Below are 26,661 nucleotides of genomic sequence, written 5' to 3'. Positions count from 1 at the left end.
TTCTTTTTAATGCTCACCAAGGTTTTAAAAATAAAATGGAGCCATATGCAAGGCCTGTAAACCCACCACCATGAAACCAGACGAATGAGGTGGGTGTGCTAAACAATGCATTGTTGCAGGTCTATTATTCTTCAACTTTTCACTTTCAATCAAGACACACATTTGTAACTAAAAAGCTGCTGAGAGCACAATTTCAAGGCATCCTCTGCATGTGAATTAAATTGGGCCTCAATTCACTCTCTCTCTTTCTCCCAGTGCCCTACTCTCCCCACCCACCCCCAGCACAAGTAACAAGAGGCCATTTTCTGAAGGTCGTCTGAACGATTTCAAAGGCGATAACAAATCAAAATGTTCCCTGCATCTAATATCAAACAGGGCTGATGCCAACTCTTATTAGAGAAATCGGATTCAACCCCCCTCCCCTTTACCCAAACACACACACATCCTGCTTTGAAGTGGAAAGAATGCCGGGATCAGAAATTACTCGAGAGACGGTTCTGGCTGTCTTTGAAGCTTTCCTTTGATACCACTATTTCTTCTCCTCACTTATGCTGGGAGGCAAAAAGCTGCCTTTTCTTATTGATATGGGGTAATTAACGAAGTCAGAACATTACCATAACCCAGGTGGCTTAACAGGGCAATTCAACAGAGACACCCCCTCCTCACATTCCTTAAGCCTTACCTAGTGCAAAAACCTATTTGGCCAGGTAGCACTGCCCATTCCAAACTTGTCAAGTCATGGCTCTTCCCCACTTCCAGCGCTTGTACAAATGCAGCAAGTCACGACTGCCAAAGAAATACTAATGCAGTTTTTGTTTTGATTAGCAGAGCTGGGTGAGCAAATTAATGGCTCGGGTCAAAGTCTGTCCCAAAAGGATGAGCTGCAAGAAGTCCGTTAGTCAAGTATCTGAAAGGTACCAGCTAATTGCCTGTCATGCGTGGACTGTGCCACTGACAGAAGTGGGGAAAGTATGCCTGAAAATATGGGTGGCATGAAGCCACTCGTGCTGCTATGTGGCCAATTAAAATGCATCAGTCTGTGGTGGAGCGATGGACCAGGAGAAACTGCAGGAGAATCAGAGCCAGAACTGGTTGTAAAGTGAAGACTGACAGGTCCCAGTTTGCATCCAAAAAGGGGGGGGGGAGCAGCAGCAGCACAGAGCTTAACAGGTTGCTTAACAGGGTAATTCAAGTGAGACTGCGATGAAGCACCCACCTAGTGCAAAAGGCAAGAAGCAATTTAGACCATAGGATGTTAAATGCCTAATGCACAATACAAAGCAAAGTGTTTATAGTTCTCATCTCATATCTTCTACTCTGCATTTTAAATGGTCCACCTTTTCACCATGTTGGGGAAGGCAGGGGGGAATACCCACAGGATGCCATCCAATAAAAACATGCTTAAGGCTACTGATTTCAGCTGGCCTGAGCTAACTGTCTCTAGGACTGTGGTCCCAGTGACTTACTTCCAAGCCAACCAAGAAGTATCAGTGCAATTGATTTTAGTGGGACTTCTAAGTGAAATGCCTGAAAGAAGTGAAAGTAAATCGTCAGTCAAATACTTAGAATTCAAACGGCAAATCTACTTATTCCAAGAGCCTAGAATATGAGCAGGGCCTTGCCAGCTGATATGCCTGTTTTCACTTTGTTAGGAAACTCTTACTCCTTGCTTTGCTTCACCTCCTTAAGCCTGGAAACACTTTCTTGGGATGCATCTAAGTTGCCAACTTTCCCACCCACACCCCTTTTAATGAAGCCTTTGGCTTAACCCCTTCACCCTACATGCAACAGCATTTGTTAACATGGGGGGTTTTTTGCCTCTCTTTTTAAAAATTTTATTTGTTTAACAAAACTTATACACTACTTGACTAGAGGAAAACATCCATGCAGTTTACTAAAAAACAACCCCTCTCCTTCCCGCTGTTGAAATTTAGATTTTTGGTTTAGAAATTAAGATTTCAGGGCAGGGACAGATATTCTTCTTTCCTTTATGAAGCACTATGTTGAGTGATGGTGTTATGTGGGGGGAGGGGAGTAACAAAGGAGAAGGTTAAGCATTTTCTCTCTCTACTTTGGCATGAAAATTTCCTGTCCATCTTTTCTTCATTGCTATTTGCATTTTGAATAGGAAGAACAACAGGCCCCTTTCACGGTTAAGACAAGAGTTTTGATTTTTATAATCTACTTTTCTTTTCTCTTAGGACATCTCTCTCAACCACTGGCAGCGAGAGTGGATAAACTAGAACAAGCTTGTTCAACATCACTTAAGCGGTTTCCCCAAAACAGCTCTTCAAGAAGAAAATCCAGCTATGATGGCAATCACTCAAGTCCCAAAAAGGTGCACTTAAGACAGCAATACTGCACTAGTTCAACCAAACCTCTCCTCACTGTCACTGCAACTGAAAAATGATGTGTGGATCTTCAGCAAAAGTCCAACTCAGTGCTACAAAAAGCACTGAGACAAAGCCATAAAATCAAGGCCCAGGGGCCAAGCGCCCCCCCCCCCGGAATATCTGGTTCTTATATCTGGCTTTTGCAGGTAACGGGGGTGGGCCTAGCTGGGGTCTCAGCCCTGGGCGAAGCCTCTAGAGGGGCTCCATTGAGACTCCCAGCTAATGGGGGAGGACTTCCCCCTCCTTGCAGCTCCGGAGTCTAAAAGTGCCAAGTGTCCTTCAGCATCCTTCTGTGGACCTCAAGCTGCTGAGCACCAGAGGGATGCTGATTTGCAAAGGGAAGCAGGAAGTCCTGGAAAATGATCCTCCTTCCCCTTTCCCCCTGTCTGTTTTTGGAACTGTGTGCGAAAGAGAAATCCTTGAGAAGGTTGCTCGCCAAGCAAAGTTGAAAAGGGGAAGTTTCATTGCTTTTTTCTTTTGCTTCCCTCAATGTCTCAGAGGTTAGTTAAAGAGATCAGAACACCACCTCCTGTCCTTTTTGGGGCCAGATGCTTTTGTCATGCTTAAACAATTTACATGTCAAGTTCACAAGATAAGCACTTTGGCGTGTTGCTTACTTAGGTGTTCTTTCTCTGTCTCTGTCTCTCAGTCTGTGTGAGTGTGTTGGATTTAGAGGACAACATACATGTTTACACCTTGAGTATACATAAAGAGGGCACTGCTGCATACAATCATCTACAAAAAAATCAGTTGTCTTTATACTGAAAATAAAATACCTGCAATGAAATAAATGTGATGCTGACATATGAAGCACTTTGTATTTATCCCTTCCTGTAATTTGGAAGGGAAATGTAGCCAATCCACTCTAAATTCTTTAATTGCAATGATTCAGCAGCCAGCAATTTTTAAGGAAAACTTGTGGAGTATTTTTTTTCTTTTACTTTATTCTTTATTTTTTAAAAAATGATATTTATTACTTTTTCAACATTTTCAACACAACACTACAAACAAAAAAAGAAAAGAGAAAAAACAATACAAATACAATACAAAAACGCTACATGGACTAACAAAACAAAGCAAAAACAAACAAAAACAATTTAAAAACACCTCAAACATTTTCAACATCTTATATTTCATTCACTTATTTCCAGCGACCTCCTCACACCTCCCTTTTTGTATTCCACTTCTATTAATTGTTTCAGCAATTCCTTTCCATCTTACTCTGTTTTCTATCCTATAATTATCTTAACACATTCTTGCCTTATTTTTCCTTTAATTTTCTATTAATCTATTTATACTTAATTCCTTGTAACATTTCTACTAAAGCCATATAACTTCATTCCAACATTTTTCTAACATTCCTTAATTTTACAATATTTCTATAAATAGTCTTGAAACTTTTTCCAATCTTCTTCCATCGACTCTTCTCCCTGGTCTCGGATCTTGCCAGTCATTTCCACCAATTCCATATAGTCCATCAACTTCGTCTGCCATTGTCCAACACTTCAGTGCTTTCAAGAAGCAGCCATTCTCTCAACCAGCAAAAAGCAGATGGTTAACAACGAAATTTAAAGGTCTGGCAGGGCAGGTCCACCTCCTTCTTTGGCATCCGTCAATATCTTAAGTTTTACTCGAGGCTTCCTGCCCTGCCAAACAACTCTAGAAACATCCCTCTGCCACCTCCTGAAACAATCCATCCCATCCAAAGCCTGCAATGTTTGAAACAAAAGCAACATCCCCAACAACACAGCAGCCCTCATCCCCACCACAGGAACTCGGCCCAACAGTAACAACTTCTGATTTGTCCATATTTCCAAATCCCCCTTCTCTTCAATCCAACATCCTTCACAGCTATCCTTAAACAGATTCACATTTTTGGCGGTCATACTAACCCCCAAATACCTCTCTTTCTCAACCGATGTTAGTCCTGTCGCCTCCTGAAACTCTGTCAAGCTTTCCTTTTCCAGTTCAGATAGGGCTCTGGTCCTCAAATTCATCTGTTCTTCTTTAAGTTCAATCATAACGAATGTCAGCTTATGTTCATCAGGTTGTCTTTGTATGGATGGGACTCTCCTCTCCAGTTGTATTGCTTTAGATTCCGCAGCAAGGGTTTTTTCCCTGACTTCATCTGCAGTTTGCCGTGTCAGAGTAGATTCCTGTGTCAATTTCTGGGTGGTTTCTGAATTGGTATTCACCTTTTGTCCCAAGTTATTTAAACTTTCTACGATTAAGTCAATTTCAATATTTGCAGCATCCATTTTCACATTTATCACGTCTGTTTTCTTGTGAAGTTGTTCCAGCGAATCGTTTATTTTCAATAATGCAGCCACTAAGGCCTCTTCTGTCGACATCCCGTCTGTTTTTTCCTTTCCATTTGCCATAACACTTAAGAGGTTCAAGGTCAATTCCAAAATCTCACAATTTTTTATCTTGCAGCTGGAAATTCCCCTAGCCCAGCTCCTGTAAAGTAACCAATTTCAAAAGCTTCCACTAGGGGAAAACAGTTTCTATTTGTATCAGTCAGTATGTCCTCTTTTAAACACAGTTTCAATAATCCAAAGTTAGTTTCAATTTTCAGTTACTTTCCTCCTTTTTTTGAAAACAACCGGAGACAGTAGAAACAATGTATTCTCTTGTTCAGCTACCTGTCAATGAACGTTCTAAACGCTGTCAATGGACGTTCCAAAAAACATCAATCCTGCTAGCAGCCCGTTTCCAGGGTCAGAGCGGCGGTATTTTAACTCTCTTAACTCTCTCCTACAGGCATATACAGTCCACCACTCCCCCCCCCGTCTCCAAAAAGGCAGGGGTTAGCTCTTTACCGATGGAAATTTAGTCTTTTACAAAAGGCTTTCCAAGACTTTAGCTTGCAGCCTCCTTGTTTCAGTTTATCTACAAAAGGGGGAGGCGGACTTCCTGTATTGAACCTCCCCGTTTCGATGCCAGATTAAACGTTTAAAAATCCAATTCTTCCCAATTCAGCTCTACTCACGGGTAATTACTTTAGAGTCAAATTGTCCACAGGAAAAAGTCAGTGCTCTCCGACAACAGCTATGCGGCTTTGCTCCGTGGAAGAAGCAGACGATTCGAAGCACCGCGCCGCTCACCCCACATCGCTCCGGATCCCCGAAACCGGGTTTCCCCGTGAGTAGGGGAGGTGCAAAAGGTGCCCGCCGAATCCCACGTTCACAGGCTTCTCCCGCCTGTGATTTTTACGGGTCTCTGCCTTCGCCGTGGTGGTACAGACCCAAATTCCCACCCACAGGGCAAATTCCTCCCGGTCAGAGGAATTCCGCCATTGCCGGAGGCACCAACCCGGAAGTCCTTTTACTTTATTCTTTAGAGCAGGTATGGACAAACTTGGCCCTCCAGCTGTTTTGGGACTACAACTCCCATCATCCCTAGCTAACAGGACCAGTAGTCAGGGATGATGGGACTTGTAGTCCCAAAACAGTTGGAGGGCCACGTTTGGCCATGCCTGCTTTTAGAGCCTCAAACTGCAAGCCTTTACTACTAAGAAGAATGTCCCACTGAATTCAATGCAGCTTGCTCCCAGGAAACCGTGTAATGATTCTGCAGTCTTATATTGTAATCTTAAGCATTTTTATTCAGAAGTAACTCCCACTGAGTTCAATAGGGCTTACTCTCTGGGTATGAGCCTGATCATTATCAGTTTCCATTAACTATCATCTATCTATCTATCTATCTATCTGTCATAATACTTTGTCAAATGATAATTTGTCAAATGATCTATTACTCTCTGATGAGATCTGCTTAAGGTTGAATGAAAGCCAGATACACACAGAGACAATTTTACTATTTGGAGAGACTATCTCTTCTCCAGACTCTTTAAAGCTACTTTTTATGCCCTTTGTGAACAAATGTGTTGAGAGATGTGTGTGTCTGTGTATGCAAATGCACATGGGGTGTGTGTGTGTGTGTGTGTGTGTGTGTGTATGTGACAAACTGGGTCTTTGCCCCAGGTGACAGAAAGCCTAGCTTCGGCCCTGGCTCTTGGAATTTGCTCACCACATGCCACAGTCCCTTCTCAGACACGCTCATCCACCCAGGCCACTTTCCTCCCGAGCCTTGCTTTGTGCCCTCCTTGAGTGTTTTTGCCTTGTTGGACTGTGCCCTTGAACTCTGATAATGACTCTTGCGTGCCTGGAGGATACAGAAGTGTTTGTTTGTGTGTGTGTGTGTGTGTGTGTGTGTGTGTGTGTGTGTAATCTAGCCTACTGCACAAGGTAAGCATTTATTTTCATTGCTCTACCCACTTCTACCTCTGGCTCTGCCCACCACTGGCATATGGCCCATGGAAGGTTGATGAGAAGGGAATGTGGCCCTTGGGCTGAAGAAGGTTCCTCACCCTTGTCATATGCTTTACTGAATATGAGTCACCAGCTCTGTAAGGATCTGAGACTCCCTATTCTAGCCTGACCCAGGATAACTCTGCATGAATTTGATTTCCATTGGGGATTTTTTGAATTCTGTGCCCCTTTGCTATACTATGATGATAATAATATTTATAGCTTCATCCATGTACAGTGGTACCCCGCAAGACGAACGCCTCGCAAGACGGAAAACCCGCTAGACGAAAGGTTTTTCCGTTTTGGAGACGCTTCGCAAAACGAATTTCCCTATGGGCTTCCTTCGCAAGACGAAAGCCCATAGGGAAATCTCCGGGACAGGGCGTCTTGCCCACTGTCCTCGGACCTCCTCCCGCCGCCAGGCTTCGGAAGGCTGCTCTGAAGCCTGGCGGGGGGCGGAGAGGTTTTTTAAAAACCCCGGGACAGCGGAGGACTTCTCCGCTGTCCGGGGCGATTTTAAAATGCTGGCGGGCGGCAGCGCTGCCGCCCAGCAACATTTAAAAAAACCCTGGGACAGCGGGGGACTTCTCCTTTGTCCCGAGGTTTTTTAAAATGCTGGCGGGCGGCAGCGAAGGCTTCGCTGCCGCCCGCCAGCATTTTAAATTCGCCCCGGACAGCGGAGAAGTCCCCCGCTGTCCGGGGCGATTTTAAAATGCTGCCGTGGGGGGGGGGGAGCAAAGACTTTCGCCCCCCAGCCTTCTGAAGGCTGTCGGGGGGCGAAAATCTTTGTCCCCCCTGCCTGCCTGCCTGCCTGCCTTTAAAAGCCCTCCCGGGGGAGCGGAGAAACGCGCTGCGTTTCTCCGCTCTCCTGGGAGGGCTTTTAAAGGCAGGCAGGCAGGGGGGACAAAGATTTTCGCCCCCCGACAGCCTTCAGAAGAGGTCCTGGACCTCTTCTGAAGGCTGTCCGGGGGCGAAAATCTTTGTCCCCCCTGGCTGCCTTCCCGGGAGGGGTTTTAAATCGCCCCGGACAGCGGAGAAGTCCTCCGCTGTCCGGGGCGATTTTAAAATGCTGCCGTGGGGGGGGGGAGCAAAGACTTTCGCCCCCCCCCCCAGCCTTCAGAAGAGGTCGGGGGACAGATTGTCCCCGGACCTGGTCTGAAGTCGGTTTCCATAGGAACGCATTAATTGATTTTCAATGCATTCCTATGGGAAACCGTGCATCGCAAGACGAAAAACTCGCAAGAAGAAAAAACTTGCGGAACGAATTAATTTCGTCTTGCGAGGCACCACTGTATCTGACATTTTATGGAGTAAAAGAAGAAGACAGGTCTCTGCCCTCAGGCACTTACAAATCTAAATGAAAACTGAAGAAGAGTTTGGATTTGATATCCTGCTTTATCACTACCCTAAGGAGTCTCAAAACGGCTAACATTCTCCTTTTCCCTTCCTCCCCACAACAAACACTCTGTGAGGTGAGTGGGGCTGAGAGACTTCAGAGAAGCGTGGCTAGCCCAAGGTCACCCAGCAGCTGCATGTGGAGGAGCAGGGAAGCGAACCCGGTTCACCAGATTATGAGTCCACTGCTCTTAACCACTATACCACACTGGCTCTCTCTCTGACTGGTGTATGTGTGTGTCTTTGGCAGCTGGAAAGGTAGGCTTTTGTAATCTTACTAATTAAGTTATTAAATGTGTATTCTGCCCTTACTCCCAAAGATCCCAGTATGGAAAAATGATAGCAGATGGCACTAATCAAATACTTTGCTACAAGCTCCTTCACAAGCTTTATTTTATTTTAGGACATTTCTACCTTGCCTTTCATGTATGCTCACACATACCCTACCCCCCACCCCAAAGCAGCTTCCAGATTGAAAACACAAAAATTCAATAAGTACAATGTTGTGAAGTTTTAAAAAAATATATGACTGATTGCAAGTCACCTCAAGCACTTGCTGGTAAAAAGGGGTCCAAGTGTATTAAATTTATGAGATACCCCAGCTCCACTTTGAGGTGCCAGATAGATTATTATCTCTTCTGCACATTGAAAAGAAAAAGAGGATTTTTGGACAGTCAGTTTTTAGATTTTATTTTACTGGTATCTTAAATGTCTGCTTCACTTGTATGCTCCCTTGCAAAGGAAGTGAAGTGAAGTGAAGAACCTTCTTTAGATGGGTGAGAACCAGAACTGTGTGTTCTTCTGTGTGGAAGCGAAATGCATCCCTTAAGGATCCCACCTGACAAAGTTTCCAGAAGAAACATCTACTGATCCTGTCAGTCAGTTCCAGGAAAAGAGTGGCACAAGTTCCCCCTCCTTTCAGGACATTCCAGAAGCTTCTGCACATGTGCAGTGTCCCTACCTCAGCCTGTGCGTGTTACTAGGCAACCCAGTTTAAAGCCAGGCCAAGGCAATCTTTGGACACCTTTTATTTTCTCTCTAGTGGGAGAATCTTTTACCTGAAAAATGGAATTATATGTTCTTTCCAGCAGAGCAGATTCACCCCCACCACCGCCTTTTAAATCCTAAGGAGAGCAAGCAGCTAAGGAACTCAGGGGTCAGTGCGTAACACAATGTTGTATGTTACAAGAGATTCGCTTTTTTGAAAAATAATTCTGTCCTCATTATAACATGGCCTATGGGTGCCAAGTGCTTGTCTGGTTATAATGAACCTTGTATTTTTAATGGGTTTTGTAATAAGGAGAGAGAGAGAGAGATCCAGAGGGGCGGGGGAAGAATGTGAGAGACAGGAGTGCTTAGTACTTGTTACTAGCAAAAAGGTGAGCCTAGGTGGGTATCTCAGCAAGAGCCCATTCCACTCTGAAGAGAGAAAGAAACCAACTTGAAGGCTGTCAGGTCCCATTAACATCCTCTAAAGCTCCACAGAAAGCCATATGGAGTGCATGCAGTAAAGAGAAATTAGGGGTTCAAACCAGGTGACTTTTTTTTCCATAAAGCAGATCACTCATGGAAGCAGGTTGCACTTCCTTAATAGCTGCCATTCAGAATGCTGTGGTTACCATCAGATTAAACCAACTTGGGACAAGTCCCTGATTTCTCATCAGAAAGAGGTTTTTTCTTATTGAATGGAAAATTGGTGTACAATTTCCTGGTGGCTTGGTGGTGGGGAGAGAAATCCAAAGCCTGGGCAACTGATGTGCCCCAGCAATAGAAAATGCTAATAATGATGCAACATGGGCCTAAGGCAAGTGTGGAGAACTTTCGGCCATTCAGAAGCTGCTTAATGATAATTCCCATCAGCTTTAGCAAGCATGGGTAATGGCCAAATATTGTGGTACTTGCTGTCCAGCAACATCGGGGTGGGGGGCAAGGATCCTCACACCTGGTCTAAGGGCTGAGGACATAGTAAATCAGGAGAGAAGTTATCTAAAATTAAAAGTGGGATGCTTTACATAAATAACATTAGGACAGCTTCTTGGGCCAGGGATGCATCAATTGTAGAGACTTGCTCTTCTGTAATTGTCTGAGCACCAAGTTCCATATAAACATCCATAGTAAAGGGAAATATGGAAGACACACTTACCTTGCCATCGTCTGTGTATACATTTTCATGATACCCCTTGACAATTGTTCGGTCAATGAAGAGGCTCCGCATCACCACTATGACTTTTAATACTTTTCCTAATGTAACCTGTCAGGGGGTGAGGGGAAGTAAATGTGACAAAAAAAGACAATGGTAAGAAACACAAACCCCATAATTAAAAAAACTGAAAAGCAAATGGGGGATTTTCTATATGAGCATCAGAGAACCCCTTATTGATAGTGTTTAGGTTCTGAACTATATATTATGCATGTCAAAATGGCATCCCCATGTTGAGTTCTCCCCTCCACCCCACCAATATTTAGGGTTATCCCCAGCTCCTGCCAACCTAGCAGTTCAAAAGCATGTCAAAGTGTAAGTAGATGAATAGGTACCACTCCAGCGGAAAGATAAATGGTGTTTCTGTGTGCTGCTCTGGTTTTGCCAGAGGTGGCTTAGTCATGCTGGCCACATGACCCGGAAAAATTGTCTGAGGACAAATGTCGGCTCCCTTGGACAGTAAAGCGAGATGAGCGCCGCAACCCCAGAGTCGTTCACGACTGGACTTAACTGTGAGGGGTCCTTTACCTTTACCTTTTTAGCTCCTAAATACCACCACCTTGCAAGTTTTTCTGTTTCCAACAGTTCCTTTCCAACAGGGAGGCTGATGACGTCCAAGCCGGGGAGGGAAAAACATATGTCCACATATCAATCCTACCCCACTCTTGAACCTTCAGCTATAGGTTTGGATATAGCAAATAGTATTCAGCATGGATTTATCAAAAGTATATGCTAATGTCATATTTGGGTCAGAACTGAAACAACCTCATCCTGAGCGCCAAAGTTAAAGTTGAGCTTTGGGTTACCAAAACCAGAACAGCAACTAATCTGGAAAGAAAGCACTAAATCATGTCTTTTGATTTTGAAAAACACTGGCAAGTAAAGGCTGTGAAATTTCTGCATTTCACAAAATGAATAAATAAAACTAAAACAGAGCCCAAGAGAAATGCCAAAATAGCCAGAAGCCTCTAGGCCCACCTGTTCAAGAGAGGGGGATGAGCAAGATGGAAAATGATTAAGTTGAGTGGAAGGTTTGGTGAAGAACAAGAGATATACAAAAAACCCTCACTTGATAAACACAGTGATAACAGTGTGGTATTTTCTACCACAGTATAATGTGTTGAAGTTTATACTGTTTTGGAGGGTAAAATAAGAAGCGACAGCTGTAGGTGCGCAGAGAAAATAAAAGACAAGCAGATTAATTGAAACCTTCAACAGACTCTTTTTCAAGGGTATTTTGCTTGATAAAAGTGATAGCACAACCTGACCTATACTAGATATAAGGAAGGAAATAACTTTATATAATGTGCATTCATTTCTGCTGAATACTTAAGCACTATTTGTGCATTTTCTAAAGTTTTCACAACAGGCTTGTTAATATTAAAAGCTTCCAGTTCTGTGCCAATATTGTATTGACACTGGAATTCCAGCAGCTGTTATGTTGACTGGAAAAGCAGAGGCACAGCATTTCAGCAAATGAAGGTACTTTTGGAAATGAGGAACACTCCTGTGGGATTATAGATGCCACTTCCAAAAGGCAGGTGACAGAAGGGAAAAAACCTGAAGCTCCAACATGCAGAAATCTTGAAAGGGCTAGCATGTTGAGCAGCTGCAATTAGCTTTTCAAAAATGACTCAGGTTAGATCTGTAGTCACAACTAGGTACCAAAATAGGATTGAGGGTTCACTAGAGTTTTAAAATGGTGTTAATGGCTCGCAAAAATATTGTTCCCAATGCAGAATATGGTGGTGTGCCAAATGAGCTTTTAAACTTAGCTTTTTACCTTTTTACTGCATTTCCCAAATGATTCAGCAGTTGGTGGGAGGTGCTTTATCCAACGGGGAGCATCAGAGAGCAAAAGTCACCAATGATACTACACCTCTTAAAAAACAGTTGTGAAGGTCATTCCACGCCAAATCACTTGGTGCCATGTGCTCTCATGACTCAGATTTTCTGCAAAACTTTTTTTTTAATGTGTGGATACTTATGAGATAAGCTCAAAATAATATTTTAAGATTTTTTGGTCCAAAATTGGGCACAGGAGAATTTTTTGAAAATTTCAATTTTCTACACTGACGCAGAAATTCCATTACCCTAAATCGCACAAAAAATGAAATTTTCAAAAAATTCTCCTGCGCCCAATTTTGGACCAAAAAATCTTAAAATATTATTTTGAGCTTATCTCATAGGTATCTACACATAATTTTTTTTAAAAGAAAATCTGAGTCGTGAGAGAACGGTCGACTATTAAAATCAGGTGAATGACCCATGAGTGAAAATTATGCAACAAGGTGAGTACCTGGATGACTTTAAAGTGTATTAGACAAGCCTGTGGAGGATAGAAGTACGCTCTACCTTTACTCTTGGAAACAGTAAATCCCAAATGTTGAACTCATAATTGGAGAGAATGTTTTTGCTGTTAGGTCCTGGTTGTGTTCTTTGCACAGGGGCATTCAGCTGGCTACTGTGAGAACAAGATGCTGAACTAGATGGGTCTCTGGTATGATCCAGCAAGGCTCTTATGTTCTTATGGTTTTTGTGCCAAGCAATGTAAACAAAGGCTCATGAGTACAGTGTGAGATCTTCTAGCAAGCTGAGGACTGAGAACGATGGGGACTGTAGCCCCAAATCAGTAGCATGGAAAATGCTGTAGTGGTTCCATGATGGAGCAGTCTTTAGTTCTGGGTAGCACCCCTCTTTATTGATAACCTGAGCCCCTTTCAGCAAGTAAAGCATCCATGGCAGAAGCTTCACCTCAGCTCCTAAGACTGTTCCCAGGGGTAGACCTCAACACCTCAAATTTCAGTGGTGCCCTGTGTGACATCTGGGGCCCCACACATCTTGCCTTCCATTGGATGTCATAGTTGCCTGCAGCAGCATCCTAGAAACTCTGTGTCCGGTGCAACCACACTGGTACCGCTCCCCTAGATCCGCCTTTGATGTTCCCGCATGGTTTGCAGCAACAGGGTTCTGGCACCACCTGAATTAAAGTGGATACAACTCCCTTTTGAAGTTTACTTCATAAGGTTATTTCTTTTGCGAGTGAGAGGCCCCATTTCAACTGGGGATGAGAGGCAGTTTGGGATTTGGGTGATGGTTCTGTTGTGCCCCGACCTTGAAAATAGAGCAGCTCTGAGTCAGCAACCTTTTCTCCCTTGGTTGGAGTGGGAATAATATGATGGTGGTGATGATGGTGTATACCCCACCCATCTGGCAGGGTTTCCCCTGGAAAGCAGCTGGTGCTGCTCTTACTTTGCTCCACACCTTCTCTCACCTTTGGGAGAGAAGCAAAACAGCTGCTTGGCCACAAGAACCCTCCTTTTGTGTCACTTGGTCTGACCCTGTTCTTCAAAGCTCAGAAGGAGAAACACATATCCAGCTGTATTCTGCAATATCCTTTCCTCACTATCTAGTTGTTTTCTAGTGTCTAATAGCCAGTAACATCTAAAATTGATAGCAGCATATAGGCTCTCTAATCCACAGCTCCCCATTGCCAGAAACACAAGCTAAGCTCCATAAAAAGCCATAAAGTGCGTGCCTCAATTTGAACATATTCTGAAAACAGGCAGCTCCTTTCAGTGGACAGACTTAAATTGCATTACAAAGACAACATTATTTTTTACCTTCTGAGGCAAACTTCTCCCTATTAAATTTCAACTTCTTCTGTCGATATCCTGATAGACACAGTACTTGGCTTTTTAATATTTTGCCTGTAGGATATGTGCCAGCTCGACCTTGATGTAGAAAATTTTAATTCAAATCAATACGTGAACAAGGTCACTCTAAAATTCAATTAATATGAATGGGGGAAAATGCCCCACAGTTCTTTGAGCTGAAAATGGAACAGCTGCAGGTTAAACATGCATGTAACCCTCTGTCTAATACTACTACAATCCCAGTCTGTTTTTAAACACTACAGCGCTGATTCTGACTATCAGGATGCAAAGCCTCTAGCTTTTTTAAAGGACAAAATGTGATAAAATTTGCATTATCCTTAAATCTTTATGGACAAAAAATAGTGAAAATCCCCCAAGGTACCTTGGATTTTAAAAAGTGCCTCTTCCTCCAATAATTAGTAATTCTATTCAACTTAATGAGTTAACAATTGCAAAATAGCTGGCATACCAAAGAGCTGAATGAAATGAAGTCAGGAAATATATTTTAAACTCAAAGGCACCAGCATCAAATTTTTAAGAACCAGAATCAAATATGCGGAACTAAAAAAAGATTTTGATTCTTTGGAGTTTGCACTGCATTTCTATGCATCTGGCTGGTCAAGTATATCGAAGGATTTTAGCTCTGATAAAATAAAAATGGTGCCCCTTAACAGTTCTTTATTAATGGTAATTAAGTAATACACCACTTATGTGCCAAAATAGCTTTATAGTTAGGAAGAAAAGTTCATGATACTGGTTTGGTTTAGCATCCATTATCTGCTCCTTTTCAAGCCATCTATGCCAGCAGTGATTGCCAAATTTTGTGGCAGTGAATCTCAAAAATTAGTTACAACATTTGTGAGGAAATACACAAATGTCTTGAACCCACCGCCCAGCAATTTTATCAAGTTCCAGCATTATGAAAATGCTTTCTACCTACTTTTCCCAATTCATGCACAATTTCATGTACGCATGAGAGAGAGTATAAAAGAGAAAGAGGTCCCTCTGTATGCATAGTGGTGATGTAGGTTTTCCAAAAACATTTATGCTGCCTTGATGGAGCAATCTTGGCATGCGTATTTGACTTATATTTACTAAACAAAATTAAAACAGTATGTCAAGTTAATTTTACATGCCATATGCTACTTATAAACCTTTTCCAATCGCTGAAATATTTGATAAGTTTGAATAAAATGCACTTGGGCAGCTTAAATGTTATATTCAAATATGTACTTGGAAACTAATTTTACTGGAATGCCTGTAATTATTGTAAAACATGGCAATTCAATAGTGTACGCATTACCATTATATTAAATTTTAAAGGGGAAATTGTGGCACTTTAACTAATATGACAATTTTTAAGGACACCTGAATGCCTTTGCATATAAATACACGTGCTTCTTAAAGACATTCATCTGAAAAAGTGAACTAAACTTTTATTTTAGATTTGGCAGGCTTCATATCAATTCCAGCTGTCAAGTTTGACTATTATTTAATTATTTGTAGCCTAACAATTATTACTAATCACTAATCAGTTTTATAAAAAAAAATGTATTTCTAAAAGTGGAAAGGTTCAGTAGAAAAGATAAAGGAATGGAAAACATTCCAAGCTATATCACTGATGTGCAGAGTAAATGCCACTGGAACAGTGCTCAATTTTTAAAATGTCGAACTTCTAAAGCAGTAGTTTTCAAACTGCGTTTGGGGAGATCCTGGGGAGCTTTAGAACTTATCAGAGGAAAACACAAGAACAGAAAAATAGCACTGCTGAATCAGACCAGTAGTCCATCCCGTCCAGCATCATGTTCTCACAGTGGCCAACCAGATGCCCAATGGGAAGCTTGCAAGCAAGAAATGAGCACAACATAAATAAATATGACAATATTTGGAATGAGTTTATACAAAATGTAGCAGGCTATTAATATTTATATATGTATTAGGGTAATAATATCAAATTTATAACATAATGTAAGGGTTAGGGTATTTTTCGTATATATTCATCTATGTCTTTCTACACATTTTTGTGCCTTTTTTTCTTCCCTTTTTCTTTGTATCACTTTATGCCTTTATGGCTGAAACCTTTTCAATAAAATATTAATACCTGATGATGATGATGATGATGATGATGATAATGGGCAGGATCTGAGCACAACAACACTCTTCCTTCCTTTCCAGCAATTGGTGTTCAGAAACATTACTGACTTCAACAGTGAGTGCAATGCTTAGCCACCATGGCTAGCAGCCATTGATAGCCTATGGAACAACAATGGCAGCTAAACCTTCATGAAAGAAGGCTTGCCTGTACATTACTGGTCCCCGTTGTGTCATGATTCCAACCTTGAACCTCAGCCAGGACTCTGACACAGGGGAGGAGGAACCTGCTAGATCAGGAAGAACAGTGGCACAAGATGCATAGGTATTGAATCCTTGACACATAGCCTGAGTTTGTCAGTCAGGAACCCCATGAAACAGATTTCCCCAAACTGGGGCACCCCCACCCAAAGGAGAACCCCGCCTCCCCTTTTCACCAGAGGCCTCATGCTCCCCGGTGCATGCTCTCCTGTGAAGGCAGCACACAAGGTAGGGAGCTGACTGAGAGGTGATGGAATATCATTGACTGGTTGGATGCAGAGGAATGGTGGGAGGAACAGCAAGGCCCCCCGCCCGCCCCACATTTCCATGCCTCATTAATCGGCATAGCAACTGAAAATCATGTTGCATGTGTTTGGAACAATAACAGAGAATGGTAAAGAAAATAACTTTCTTGCTAGTTATTTTCCTCTACTGTTCCCCTCAATGGCTGACCCTCCACTTCCTTCCTCCTCTGCTGGTATGAATGCTACACTTTGCTTTTCATGCTCATTCTTCTCTAATGATGCCTATTTGTAAATAGCAAGATAGGATGCAATTAAGCCATTAGCGGCTAAACAAACAAACATGCTAATTAGGTTCTTTACAAGTCTTTTTTTTTTTTAATAGAGAGGCTGGAATTTACCTTTCATTAATCTGACTTAATTGCAATACCATACGCTAAAAAGTCAACATAAATTAAGGGCTTTAAATGATTTCCCCAATATTAAAGATAAGCTGGTGAATTCCTCTCCCCTGAAAATCCCTCCACCCCCAGGTAACAAATGGCAGCCTCTTAATAAGGAAGTGTAAACAGCAAACAACTGTACCAAAATGAAAAGGGGACTGTTTTGCTACCGTTAGTTGCATTTATGATGTAATTACCTCGCTGCGATAAAGAGGTAAGCATCTTAAAAACCTACAAATCAATTCGGTTAGCAGTAGGATATGAAGGATGCCCAACTTCTGTCACTGCATCAGTTGGATCCATGATACTCCAGAATCCAATAAAGCCCCAAATTATCAATGCTCTATGGAGTGCCAGAAATGCCTTCAGGGCATGGATGGGGAGTTTCCAGTGCTACACTCTTCAAGAAAAGCATATCCAGGACCAGATGTTAACTGCTCTGCTGTCACTCAATGTTACATTCCTGGTGAGGCCTTATGGAGAATTTGTTCCATGATTTTGTTCTGGGAACTTTTTGTTAAGGGAACTAAAGGGCTTTGGTTAGAGTAGATTGTACATCATAGTTGTGTCATGTGGTAGAACATAGGCTTCACATGCAGAAGATCCCAGGTTCAATCCCTGGTATCTCTAAGAAGGGCTGGGAGAGAGTCCCTGCCTGAAATCTTGGAGACTCACAGCTAGTCAGTGTCAGCAAGACTGAGCTAGCTGGAAGAAAACCAGCTTTCTATGTTCCAAATACCAGGCTCCTTCTCATTAGTGGAGACAGTAGTTGGAAACTACTCAAACTCCAAGATGTTTAAACATCTGGCAATTACCATTCCTATTAGAAGGCACACTATGATATTTCCCCATTTCCCCACAAGAACTTTCTGCAAATAGGTCCTGAATCAAGACTGTAAAGCTATTTCCTGGTGGTTGAGGGACTAAATCCAGTTTGATGCCATTAATCTGCCTCTATATATGGGGGCTATTTGTGGACTGGACAGGGGAACTCAAGACACAGAGGATTTAAGGATGCAATTACCTATCCAGCAGGATAGTGCAGAGGCTTCTGGCTAGCCTCTCGAGAGACAATGGGGTGTGCCTCCAGAGGTGAGGTCAAACTGCTGCGTTAGCAACAACGAAGAGACCTTCTTGTGGTGCAAGCCTGGGCAGTGTGTATGGTGGTCCTGAGATGCTCAGATGACAAGATCCCCCTCTCAGCCTTGCTGGTGTGGTCCAAAGGAAAGCAGAGCAATACATTTTGCACCAGCTTGGCTGCAGGAGTTGATCAAAATTAGCATACAGGATGCCATCCAACAATTTTAGGGACTCCATTCTGGATTTGAGTAGAGTTTACTCCTTAGTCTTTTTTCTCCTCAAGAAATCCCACAAGGTTTAGGATCAGAGTTTTCCTTCTCCTAGATGAGCAACCTTTCCAGGTTGACAAGGCCCACCTGCCCCTCATTTACAGAATGTGCAGAAACCACCATCTTGACCAATGGGCCCCCTATTGGTCTTGTCTGCTTAATTTGGTAGAGCCTGTCTTCACATGCAAGCAAGTCCTTAACTGATTGAGGGTTTGAGACCCATCAACTACTCTCACCTGGTTTAACCAGCCAGTTGAAGCCATTCCCGTGGTGTAGCTGCTGCCACATGCCAACAGCTTCTAGGAGCCACAGGGGAAAACTGAGTGCAGGGTGGGGACCAAAGGTGGATAAACTACCCCAAAAGAAGCACATGTCCCCTACTCAAGTACTACCCCGCCCCTAACACCCCCAGAGGTTCTGCTCCCATGAAAATGTGACCCCCTTGTTGAATTATTGTGAAGGAGTTATTGGATCAGGTTCTCCAAAACATGGTTTGAATGCTCTGGAATCAGGGCTGGCACAATGTATTCTGAAGGGCAGGAAAGCCTTTGTTCCCAGTAATAAGGGGGCAAAAAAGCACAATAATTTTAATGCTATTTGTTATGAAATTGTTTATTACATAAATGATGATATACATGGAAGAGGGTGTTTACGGTTTATAACACAGTCTGACGTCTACAGTCGTTAGCTCCTCTTCTCTGTTTTTTCTTTCTTTTCCTCATGTACTTTTGCTTTTATTTTGCAAAATAAATGCAGGTAGTCTGTAACTAATGGTCATAATTAAAACTGCCCAAAGATAATTAAGTTATTGTTAACAATCAAAATTCTACCTTATACCTTCCTGCACTGCCAAAACTTATTATTACCATATTCTCTTGAGATCGATAAATGCTATATTCTGTTTTATTTAATTTGCAACTAAATGTTTTGTAAATGATTTTGTATATTTTGGATTACTAGAAAACCAATAAAATTCAAAAGGAAGGAAGGAAGGAAGGAAGGAAGGAAGGAAGGCCCCTCCACCCCCAAACACATACACAAATTCCACATACAGAAGTCAACCAGACTGCAGACAAGCTTTGGTGACACAGAGAGGACTGCAAGGCACACACACAGCTTTGTCCTCCATGATCTTGCTGCCATCCTTTCTGCCAGCATCCGCTGTCTGAGGCAGCAGCTAAGGCTGCCACACCTCAAATATGCCACGTGCTCCTAAATCTCCTTCCTCTTCTCTTCACTTTTCCATAGTAGCATTTTCTTCAACCACTTTTGGCTAGTACTGCCTCCTAACCATATTGTACAAGCAGATTTCAATACGTAGTATGGAGGGAAAGATGCTAACCATAGTTTGCCAATCTGAGCATCACAGCAAGCTAGTTGTTGTATCAAACCAAGCCCTATTCAGAGTAGACCTATTAAAATTACTGGCAGAAAATAATGCCAAATATAGGGAGTATTTTGCAGTATTCCTTTGAAAATGACTTTACTTATTTTTTTAAATGCTGGGATTGACAGCAAGGATCCTATATGCAAAACACTGAGGAGGGATCACATATTAGATAATGAAATATTAAACTATGGGAAATGGCCATTTTAGGAATCCCCTTACCTGGATTCCATGGGTTAAATATGGGCAAGAAAAAATGTAAAAATGTGAACAAGACTGGCAAAAGTTTACAGAACTCTGGAATAATGAACAAGGAACAGTGAATGGGGTCATCTGGAGCTCTGAGGTACATTGACAGCTATACATTGATGACACACAGCTCTACTTCTCCTTTACACTTGCAAGTATGGCAGAGGATGTGCTGGATCATACTTGCAAGTATGGCAGAGGATGTGCTGGATCATTGTCTTGCCTCTGTAATGGAATGGACAAGAACCAGTAAACTGAAGCTTAATCTGGATAAAGCTGAGGCACTGTTACTGGGTGGTTGCCTAGACCAGATGGATGGGAGGTTGCCTGCTCTTGATGGGGTTACACCCCCTTCTGAAGGAGCAGGTGTGTAGCTTACAGGTACTTCTGAATCCACTGCTGTTGCTTGAGACTCTGGTGGCTCAGCTGTGCCCCTATCTGGACAGGTATAGCGTAACTTCTGTTGTCTATGCTCTGGTGACCTCTAGGTTAGATTACTGCAATATGTTATATTGCAGTAATCTAACCTAGAAGATGGTTTGGATACTTCAGCTGGTGCAGAATTCAGCTGCCAGGTTGCTCACTGGGGCAAGACAGTTTGAGCATATAATACAATCCTGACATTGGTGCTAGTTTTGACCTAAAAAGCCTTAAACAGCTCATGATTGCAATACGTCAAGGACCGCCTCTTCCCATATGACCCGACTTGGACCCTGCGGTCATCATGTGAGCACTTTCTTTGTGTGCCTTCTCCACAAGAGCCCCGGAGGATGTAAGTTTAACAAACAACAATGTTTTTAATAGAGCTACTATTGGATTCAATTATTATTATAAAAAACCAGGAAATGAAGGGGACCCATTCACCAGAAAAGAGGAAGGAGTGAGAAAATCTGTGGCATGTTCCTGAGCCTTCACACCATTAAACATTTAAACCAAATCAATGTTTCTTAAAGGAAGGAGCTATATAGACTGTTAAGAGTGATCCATTACAAAGACTGCCCTTTAGGAAACAAATGATGTGTGTATGTTTTCCCCTATCCAAAAGGTACAGGTGTTCTATATACATAGCTTGAAATTAAGATGTTAGAGTCTCAGTTCTGTGATCAACACTGGTACCTCAACTCTTTAAGAAGAATATATGAAATAGTCACTCAAATTAAAAGCTGGAGAGCAGGAATTAAATGCTTGAGGCTACAATCACATTAGGAAAAATAGGGAGATAACTCTGTTAACTAAATTGCTGCAACTAAGATAAATTTAATACAGCAGACAAAACTGCAGCAAGTATACTATCAAGATGTCTAATTTGTCTGTATTTAGCATACAGCCCACTTTTATACTTCCAGACTACTTAGAGTAGCTAAAGGGAGATTTAAGAAGCTAATAGATAAATTATGTAATTTAGTAAGAGTGGAAGCCACTGGGAAGGGGGGTGTTACTCCCCAATTTCACAGCAGAAGGAAAAGATTAGGTGAAGAAGCCTAGATATATAAAACATTACAATTATATAAAGAAAATAAAACGGTTGAGCTATAAAAGTAATGTGAAAAACAGTTCCTTAAAATAAGCCATTTTCTGGGGTGGAATATATTTTCCAAAATTATACAAATTATTTTAAGACTCTGCTTTAAAATGATGAGTTGCAGTGCTTCTTTGTTAATCCATTCTGCAATATTTTTAGAAACCATGAGCTTTTTGTAAGTCTTTAGAACATTACAAAAAATAACAGTGGCTTTTACTCCACATGCATCTTGCAAATGAGTGATGAAATGGGGCACAATACACAGGTGATGGGTAGCATCTGTACCTTTCAGTGGGGCTTACATGGGACAAGGGTATGCCCTCATCAAAATCCATGGAAGCAAAGATTTGGACTTGACATCTGAAGTAGAAGCCTTCTTACCATACAGTACTTTTACAAGCATTATTTTACAATAATGATCCCACATTATTTATACTGTCCCTTCTCTCCAGCCCTTCCTAAGAGATTAGGTCAGGTAATAGTTAAAACAACAACAACAAACCTCAACCAATTAAAACACCACCAAACAACAAGCAGTTAAAATACACAAATTAAAAATTACTCAAATAGAACAATTGATAGCTCTTCTAGATGGAACTTTAAAGTTGGCTTTCCCAACCTGTTGCTCTCCAGATGTTTTGGACTCCAACTCCCATCATCCCTAACCACTGGCCATGCTGGCTAAGGCTGTAAGCCGCTGCAGTCTGCAACATCTGAAGGGCACTAGTTTGGGGTTAGGGAAACTTCCACTGTAATGAAGATGCCACAGAATCCCTCTCTGAGACCCAGGTGTTCAAACCTGGTAGAGATGTGCAAAGCTGTTCCAACTGTAGTGTATGTCACAATCAAGATAGCCCTTTCTGTTATACTGGTAGGCATGATAGTACAAAGGATAAATTACATTCTACTAACTATTTAGGATACTATACTAATACGGTAAGGGACGTGGGTGGTGCTGTGGGTTAAACCACAGGAGCCTAGGGCTTGCCAATCAAAAGGTCGGTGGTTTGAATCCCAGCAACAGGGTGAGCTCCCGCTGCTCGGTCCCAGCTCCTGCCAACCTAGCAGTTTGAAAGCACGTCAAAGTGCAAGTAGATAAATAGGTACTGCTCTGGCGGGAAGGTAAACGGTGTTTCCGTGTGCTGCTCTGGTTCGTCAGAAGCGGCTTAGTCATGCTGGCCACATGACCCAGAAGCTGTACGCCGGCTCCCTCAGTCAGTAAAGTGAGATGAGCGCCACAACCCCAGAGTCATCCGCGACTGGACCTAACGGTCAGGGGGTCCCTTTACCTTTACCTTACTAATAAGGTGGCTCTTGAAGATTTCACAGAATGAAAGAATTTATTAAATCTCATGTAACACTGAAGATTCTAATGCACCATGAATTCAGCATCAGCTTGTGAAAACTTGAGCTAGTAGAGTGTTAGACTAGGATCTAGGAGACCATGGTCTGAATCCCCATTTGGCAATGAAGCTCACTGGGTGACCTTAGGCCAGCCATTGTCGCACAGTCTAACCTACCTCATAGGGTTGTTGTAGGGATTAAATGAGGAGAGGGAGCACTGTGAACACCACCCTGATCTCACTGGAGAAAAATGTGGCATATAAAGGCAGCTAATAAATAAGTAATGTGAAAGTACCTTTGTAAGATGTGCATAATCTCTCCACCTGAAGGCACACAATATGATATACAGCATTCATTTTACACATTGTGCTTGGTTCACCGTGCAGTGGAAATACAAATTGACACTGGTGAGCATTTCAGTTTAGACTGTGGTCATCCTAACATAAGCTCCAACAGAATCACAGAAAGAAAATAGGCAGCTCCAGAATATTTTCTAGAATAGAGAGAGAACACCACCTACAGCCTTCAGAGCTGCCTATACTTACACATGAATCACATCAGTCAGATGGACTAACAAGAACAGATGTAAAGAATTGCCACTAAAGTGCTAATTATACTGTGTAGCTGAACAATGACAACCTAAATTAATTGAGTTGCTGATAAATCTGGGGAGAATACAGCAGCAAGGGACAATGCAAGGGGTTGCTGAACCCTGAAGAATTTCGTGCCAACTAGCTAGTAGATTCATCTTTTATAGCTGTTATAAGTTTATGTCCATTCCGACCTGCTCAGAGATTCAATTCAACAATAAACGCTTTGCCTTGAAACAAACATTTTCAAACTTAATATAGTTTTATGGACAGGTATAAACAACCCATGTAAAGCATGATTTATAGCCAGGATCTTAAAAGCACTATATCATAGCACTGAAGATGCACAGCAGCTAAAATGTAAAAACCTGTCTTTGTATGACAATGGATCTCCATTAATACATAATCAAACTCATGTGAGGTTCAGGGTTTTTTTAGAACAAGGAGTTGCTCTATCAAGGGGATTGTTTGTTGCCCACAGCATACACCTTGTTGAGAAATGATCAAATAATTCAATTTGTGAAAGTCTACGACTGGCCAGGATATCAGGCTCAGTTCATTTTTTTTAAAGAATTTATATGCCATCCTTCAGTAAAAAATCTTTTCTGATTTGCTTATAAATCAAACAATACAATACAAATTAAAATACATGATTAAACAGCAATTAAAGCAAAATAAATTGGTGAAGATTTATAAAGGACAGAAATAATGACACACACGTATTGCACTCATACAAATTTTGGAGGGGAATTTTTTTTTGCAAGAAGTTAGAACCTTAATGGTTTCACATGGATAAACATTTAAATGTCGAGATTTTTATTTTATTGATGAAGTTCACGAGATCAGTATGCGCCTGCATGGGTTAGGCCTTCAGCATTTCTCCTGTCACTTCTTCATAGAAAAACTTGATGCATCTATCGGGGTGAAGTGAAACCCCTGTGTTAGCAGAACCAAAGTGCCCTCCTTGGGGTGCAAGCCTGAGCAGTGTGTAAGGTGGTCCTGGGCTGCCCAGATTACAAGAGCCCTCTCTCAGCCTTGCTGGTCTGGTCGAAAGGAAAGCAGAGCACCAGCTGGGCTTGTAGGAGTTGCTGGAAGGACACGTACAAGGCACCATCCAACCACCACAGGGACTCCACTCTGGATTTGTGTAGGGTTTACTCCTTAACCCTTTCCTCTCCCAAAAACGTCCCAACAGGCAGTGGGCGCAATTTTTTCCTCTGGGTTTACTCCCAAAGCCTTTCTCACGAATGAGTATAGCTGCAAGGCAGCAGAGGATCAGACTTTTCCTTCTCCAAGACAGTCAACCTTCCCAGGTTGACAAACCCCATCTGCCCCTCGCTCTTCTCTACAGCACATGCAGAAATCACCTTCTTGATTGCTGGACCCACTACAGTGGTATCTCGGGTTAAGTACTTAATTCGTTCTGGAGGTCCATTCTTAACCTGAAACTGTTCTTAACCTGAAGCACCACTTTAGCTAATGGGACCTCCTGTTGCTGCTGCGCCACCAGAGCACGATTTCTGTTCTGGGTTTCTGGGTTAGTGGAGTCTGTAACCTGAAGCATATGTAACCTGAAGCTTATGTAACCTGAGGTACCACTGTATTGGTCTTGTCTGCTCAATTCGCTGCATGCAGGAGAAGTCCTTAAATTATTGAGGGTTTGAAACCATCAGCTGGTTTAGCTGACCAGTCAAAACAGCTTCCTAGGGTGTGGCTGATAGCTTCTAGGAGCCACAGGTGAGAGCTGAGTGCAGGGTGGGGACCAAAGGTGGACAACCCCCCCCCCCAGAAGGAGCATGACATGTCACCCACCAGAGGTACTACTCTTTCCCTAACATCCAACTTCTAATACCCATTTATAATGCCAAATTGGGAAAACGTGTAACAAAGTTTTTGAATTGAAGACAATAAATTTTGCATAGTCTTTTTATTAAGGCTGTTATCTTAGAATGTTTGCGATCTTTCATGTGTGGATGCAGTTAAGATTAACTGATAAATCAATAGGGTGGAATGGGATCAACTGCTATCCAAAACTACCATGATAGACTACTTTAAAATCAGCTGAGGATTCCACAGTGCTCTGGAAAAGGGTTTCAATTATTTATGTGCTTAGACTATGCACTGTAAATCCAGCTTAATGAAGTACAATCACTATGTATAAATCTGAGAAACACAGAAAGAGCGGATTGTCTAGAGGAAACCTTGGCCATGCAGGATCGCAATACAGCAGCTACTAAGAACCAACAAATACCCTTAGGAATTAGCTTCGTTATGCTTCTGAACTAGCTGGAGGTTGTAATGCGCATAAGGGCCTTCCCTTGGTAGGCATATGTTTATATGAATGCTGCCCAAAACTGAAGGCTGAAATGTTTAACCTTTTGTGCCTCTTCTTTAGACTGCTTTGTTAGGAATTTTGAAGGGAATTGAGAGTCTGGCCATGGTGGTAAACTCTTACCTCTACTATATTGTTGTTGTTGTTACCTTTATTTCCCACTTTTCCCCAAGGAGAACAAGGCGGAACACATGGTTTTACCCTCTCCATATTATCTTCACAACAACCCTGTGAGGTAAGATAGGTGAGAGCAGGTGACTGGCTCAAGGTAACCTAGTGAGTTTCATTGCCAAGTAGGGGTTTGAAACCTGGTCTCCCAGGTCCTAGTCCAACAACATAACCACTACACCACAGTGCAGTTCTTCTCCATAGCCCCCCATTCTTCATTCAATTTGAAATACCTGTACTGAACTATTAAAATCTACCTTAAGGCTTAACAGAATGATCTAATACGGAAAGTCTCTGCAGGAAATTATGCACACTTGGTGTGCTCTATGGCCTGTACTAGAGATGACAGGATCTTGAAGCAAAAGTATTTAGATAGTTGCTCTGCAGGGGAGTTTGGGGTGGCACTAGTTAATTGAAGCTTCCTTGGAGTGAACTTGTGGAACAGCTTGAAAGGAAAAGGTCCCTGTGATAAATTCCAGTCATGGCTGTTGGACGGGTGTGCATTCATAAGAAAATAAAGTGCCAATGAGCAATTAAAACGAAAAACTTGTTTTCTTTCAACTTCATGCTTTCTGCCTAAAACATCTTTGTGCACTAAAACTTTTCCCAAAGTGTCTGAAGAAAACTCTTCATCAAGGGAAATATTTAATACGTCTTATAAAAAAGGCTTTGCATCTTAGGTGAGCTGGGGTGGAAAAGAAAAGCTCCAAGGGATAATTTTAGTAGTAT

General features: G+C 42.2%; 1 protein-coding gene across 5 annotated transcripts in view; it reads right to left on the bottom strand.

Annotated features, from left to right (window-relative positions):
• The window catches only part of MED27 (mediator complex subunit 27), a 180,949-nt gene that overhangs the window by 30,766 nt on the left and 123,522 nt on the right, over positions 1 to 26,661 (bottom strand). For all 5 annotated transcript variants that reach the window (XR_014521528.1, XR_014521529.1, XM_083485592.1 and 2 more), the window contains exon 5: positions 10,242 to 10,349. Coding sequence is in view for 3 of the 5 variants with exons in the window: in XM_083485592.1 (XP_083341718.1) it covers positions 10,242 to 10,349 (108 nt within the window). In the remaining 2 variants the exon portion in view is untranslated. The remainder of the gene's footprint in view (positions 1 to 10,241; positions 10,350 to 26,661) is intronic.

This window comes from Podarcis liolepis, assembly GCF_965112155.1.
Source record: "Podarcis liolepis genome assembly, chromosome: Z".
NCBI lineage: Eukaryota > Metazoa > Chordata > Lepidosauria > Squamata > Lacertidae > Podarcis > Podarcis liolepis.
This window is presented reverse-complemented; position numbering and strand designations above follow the sequence as displayed.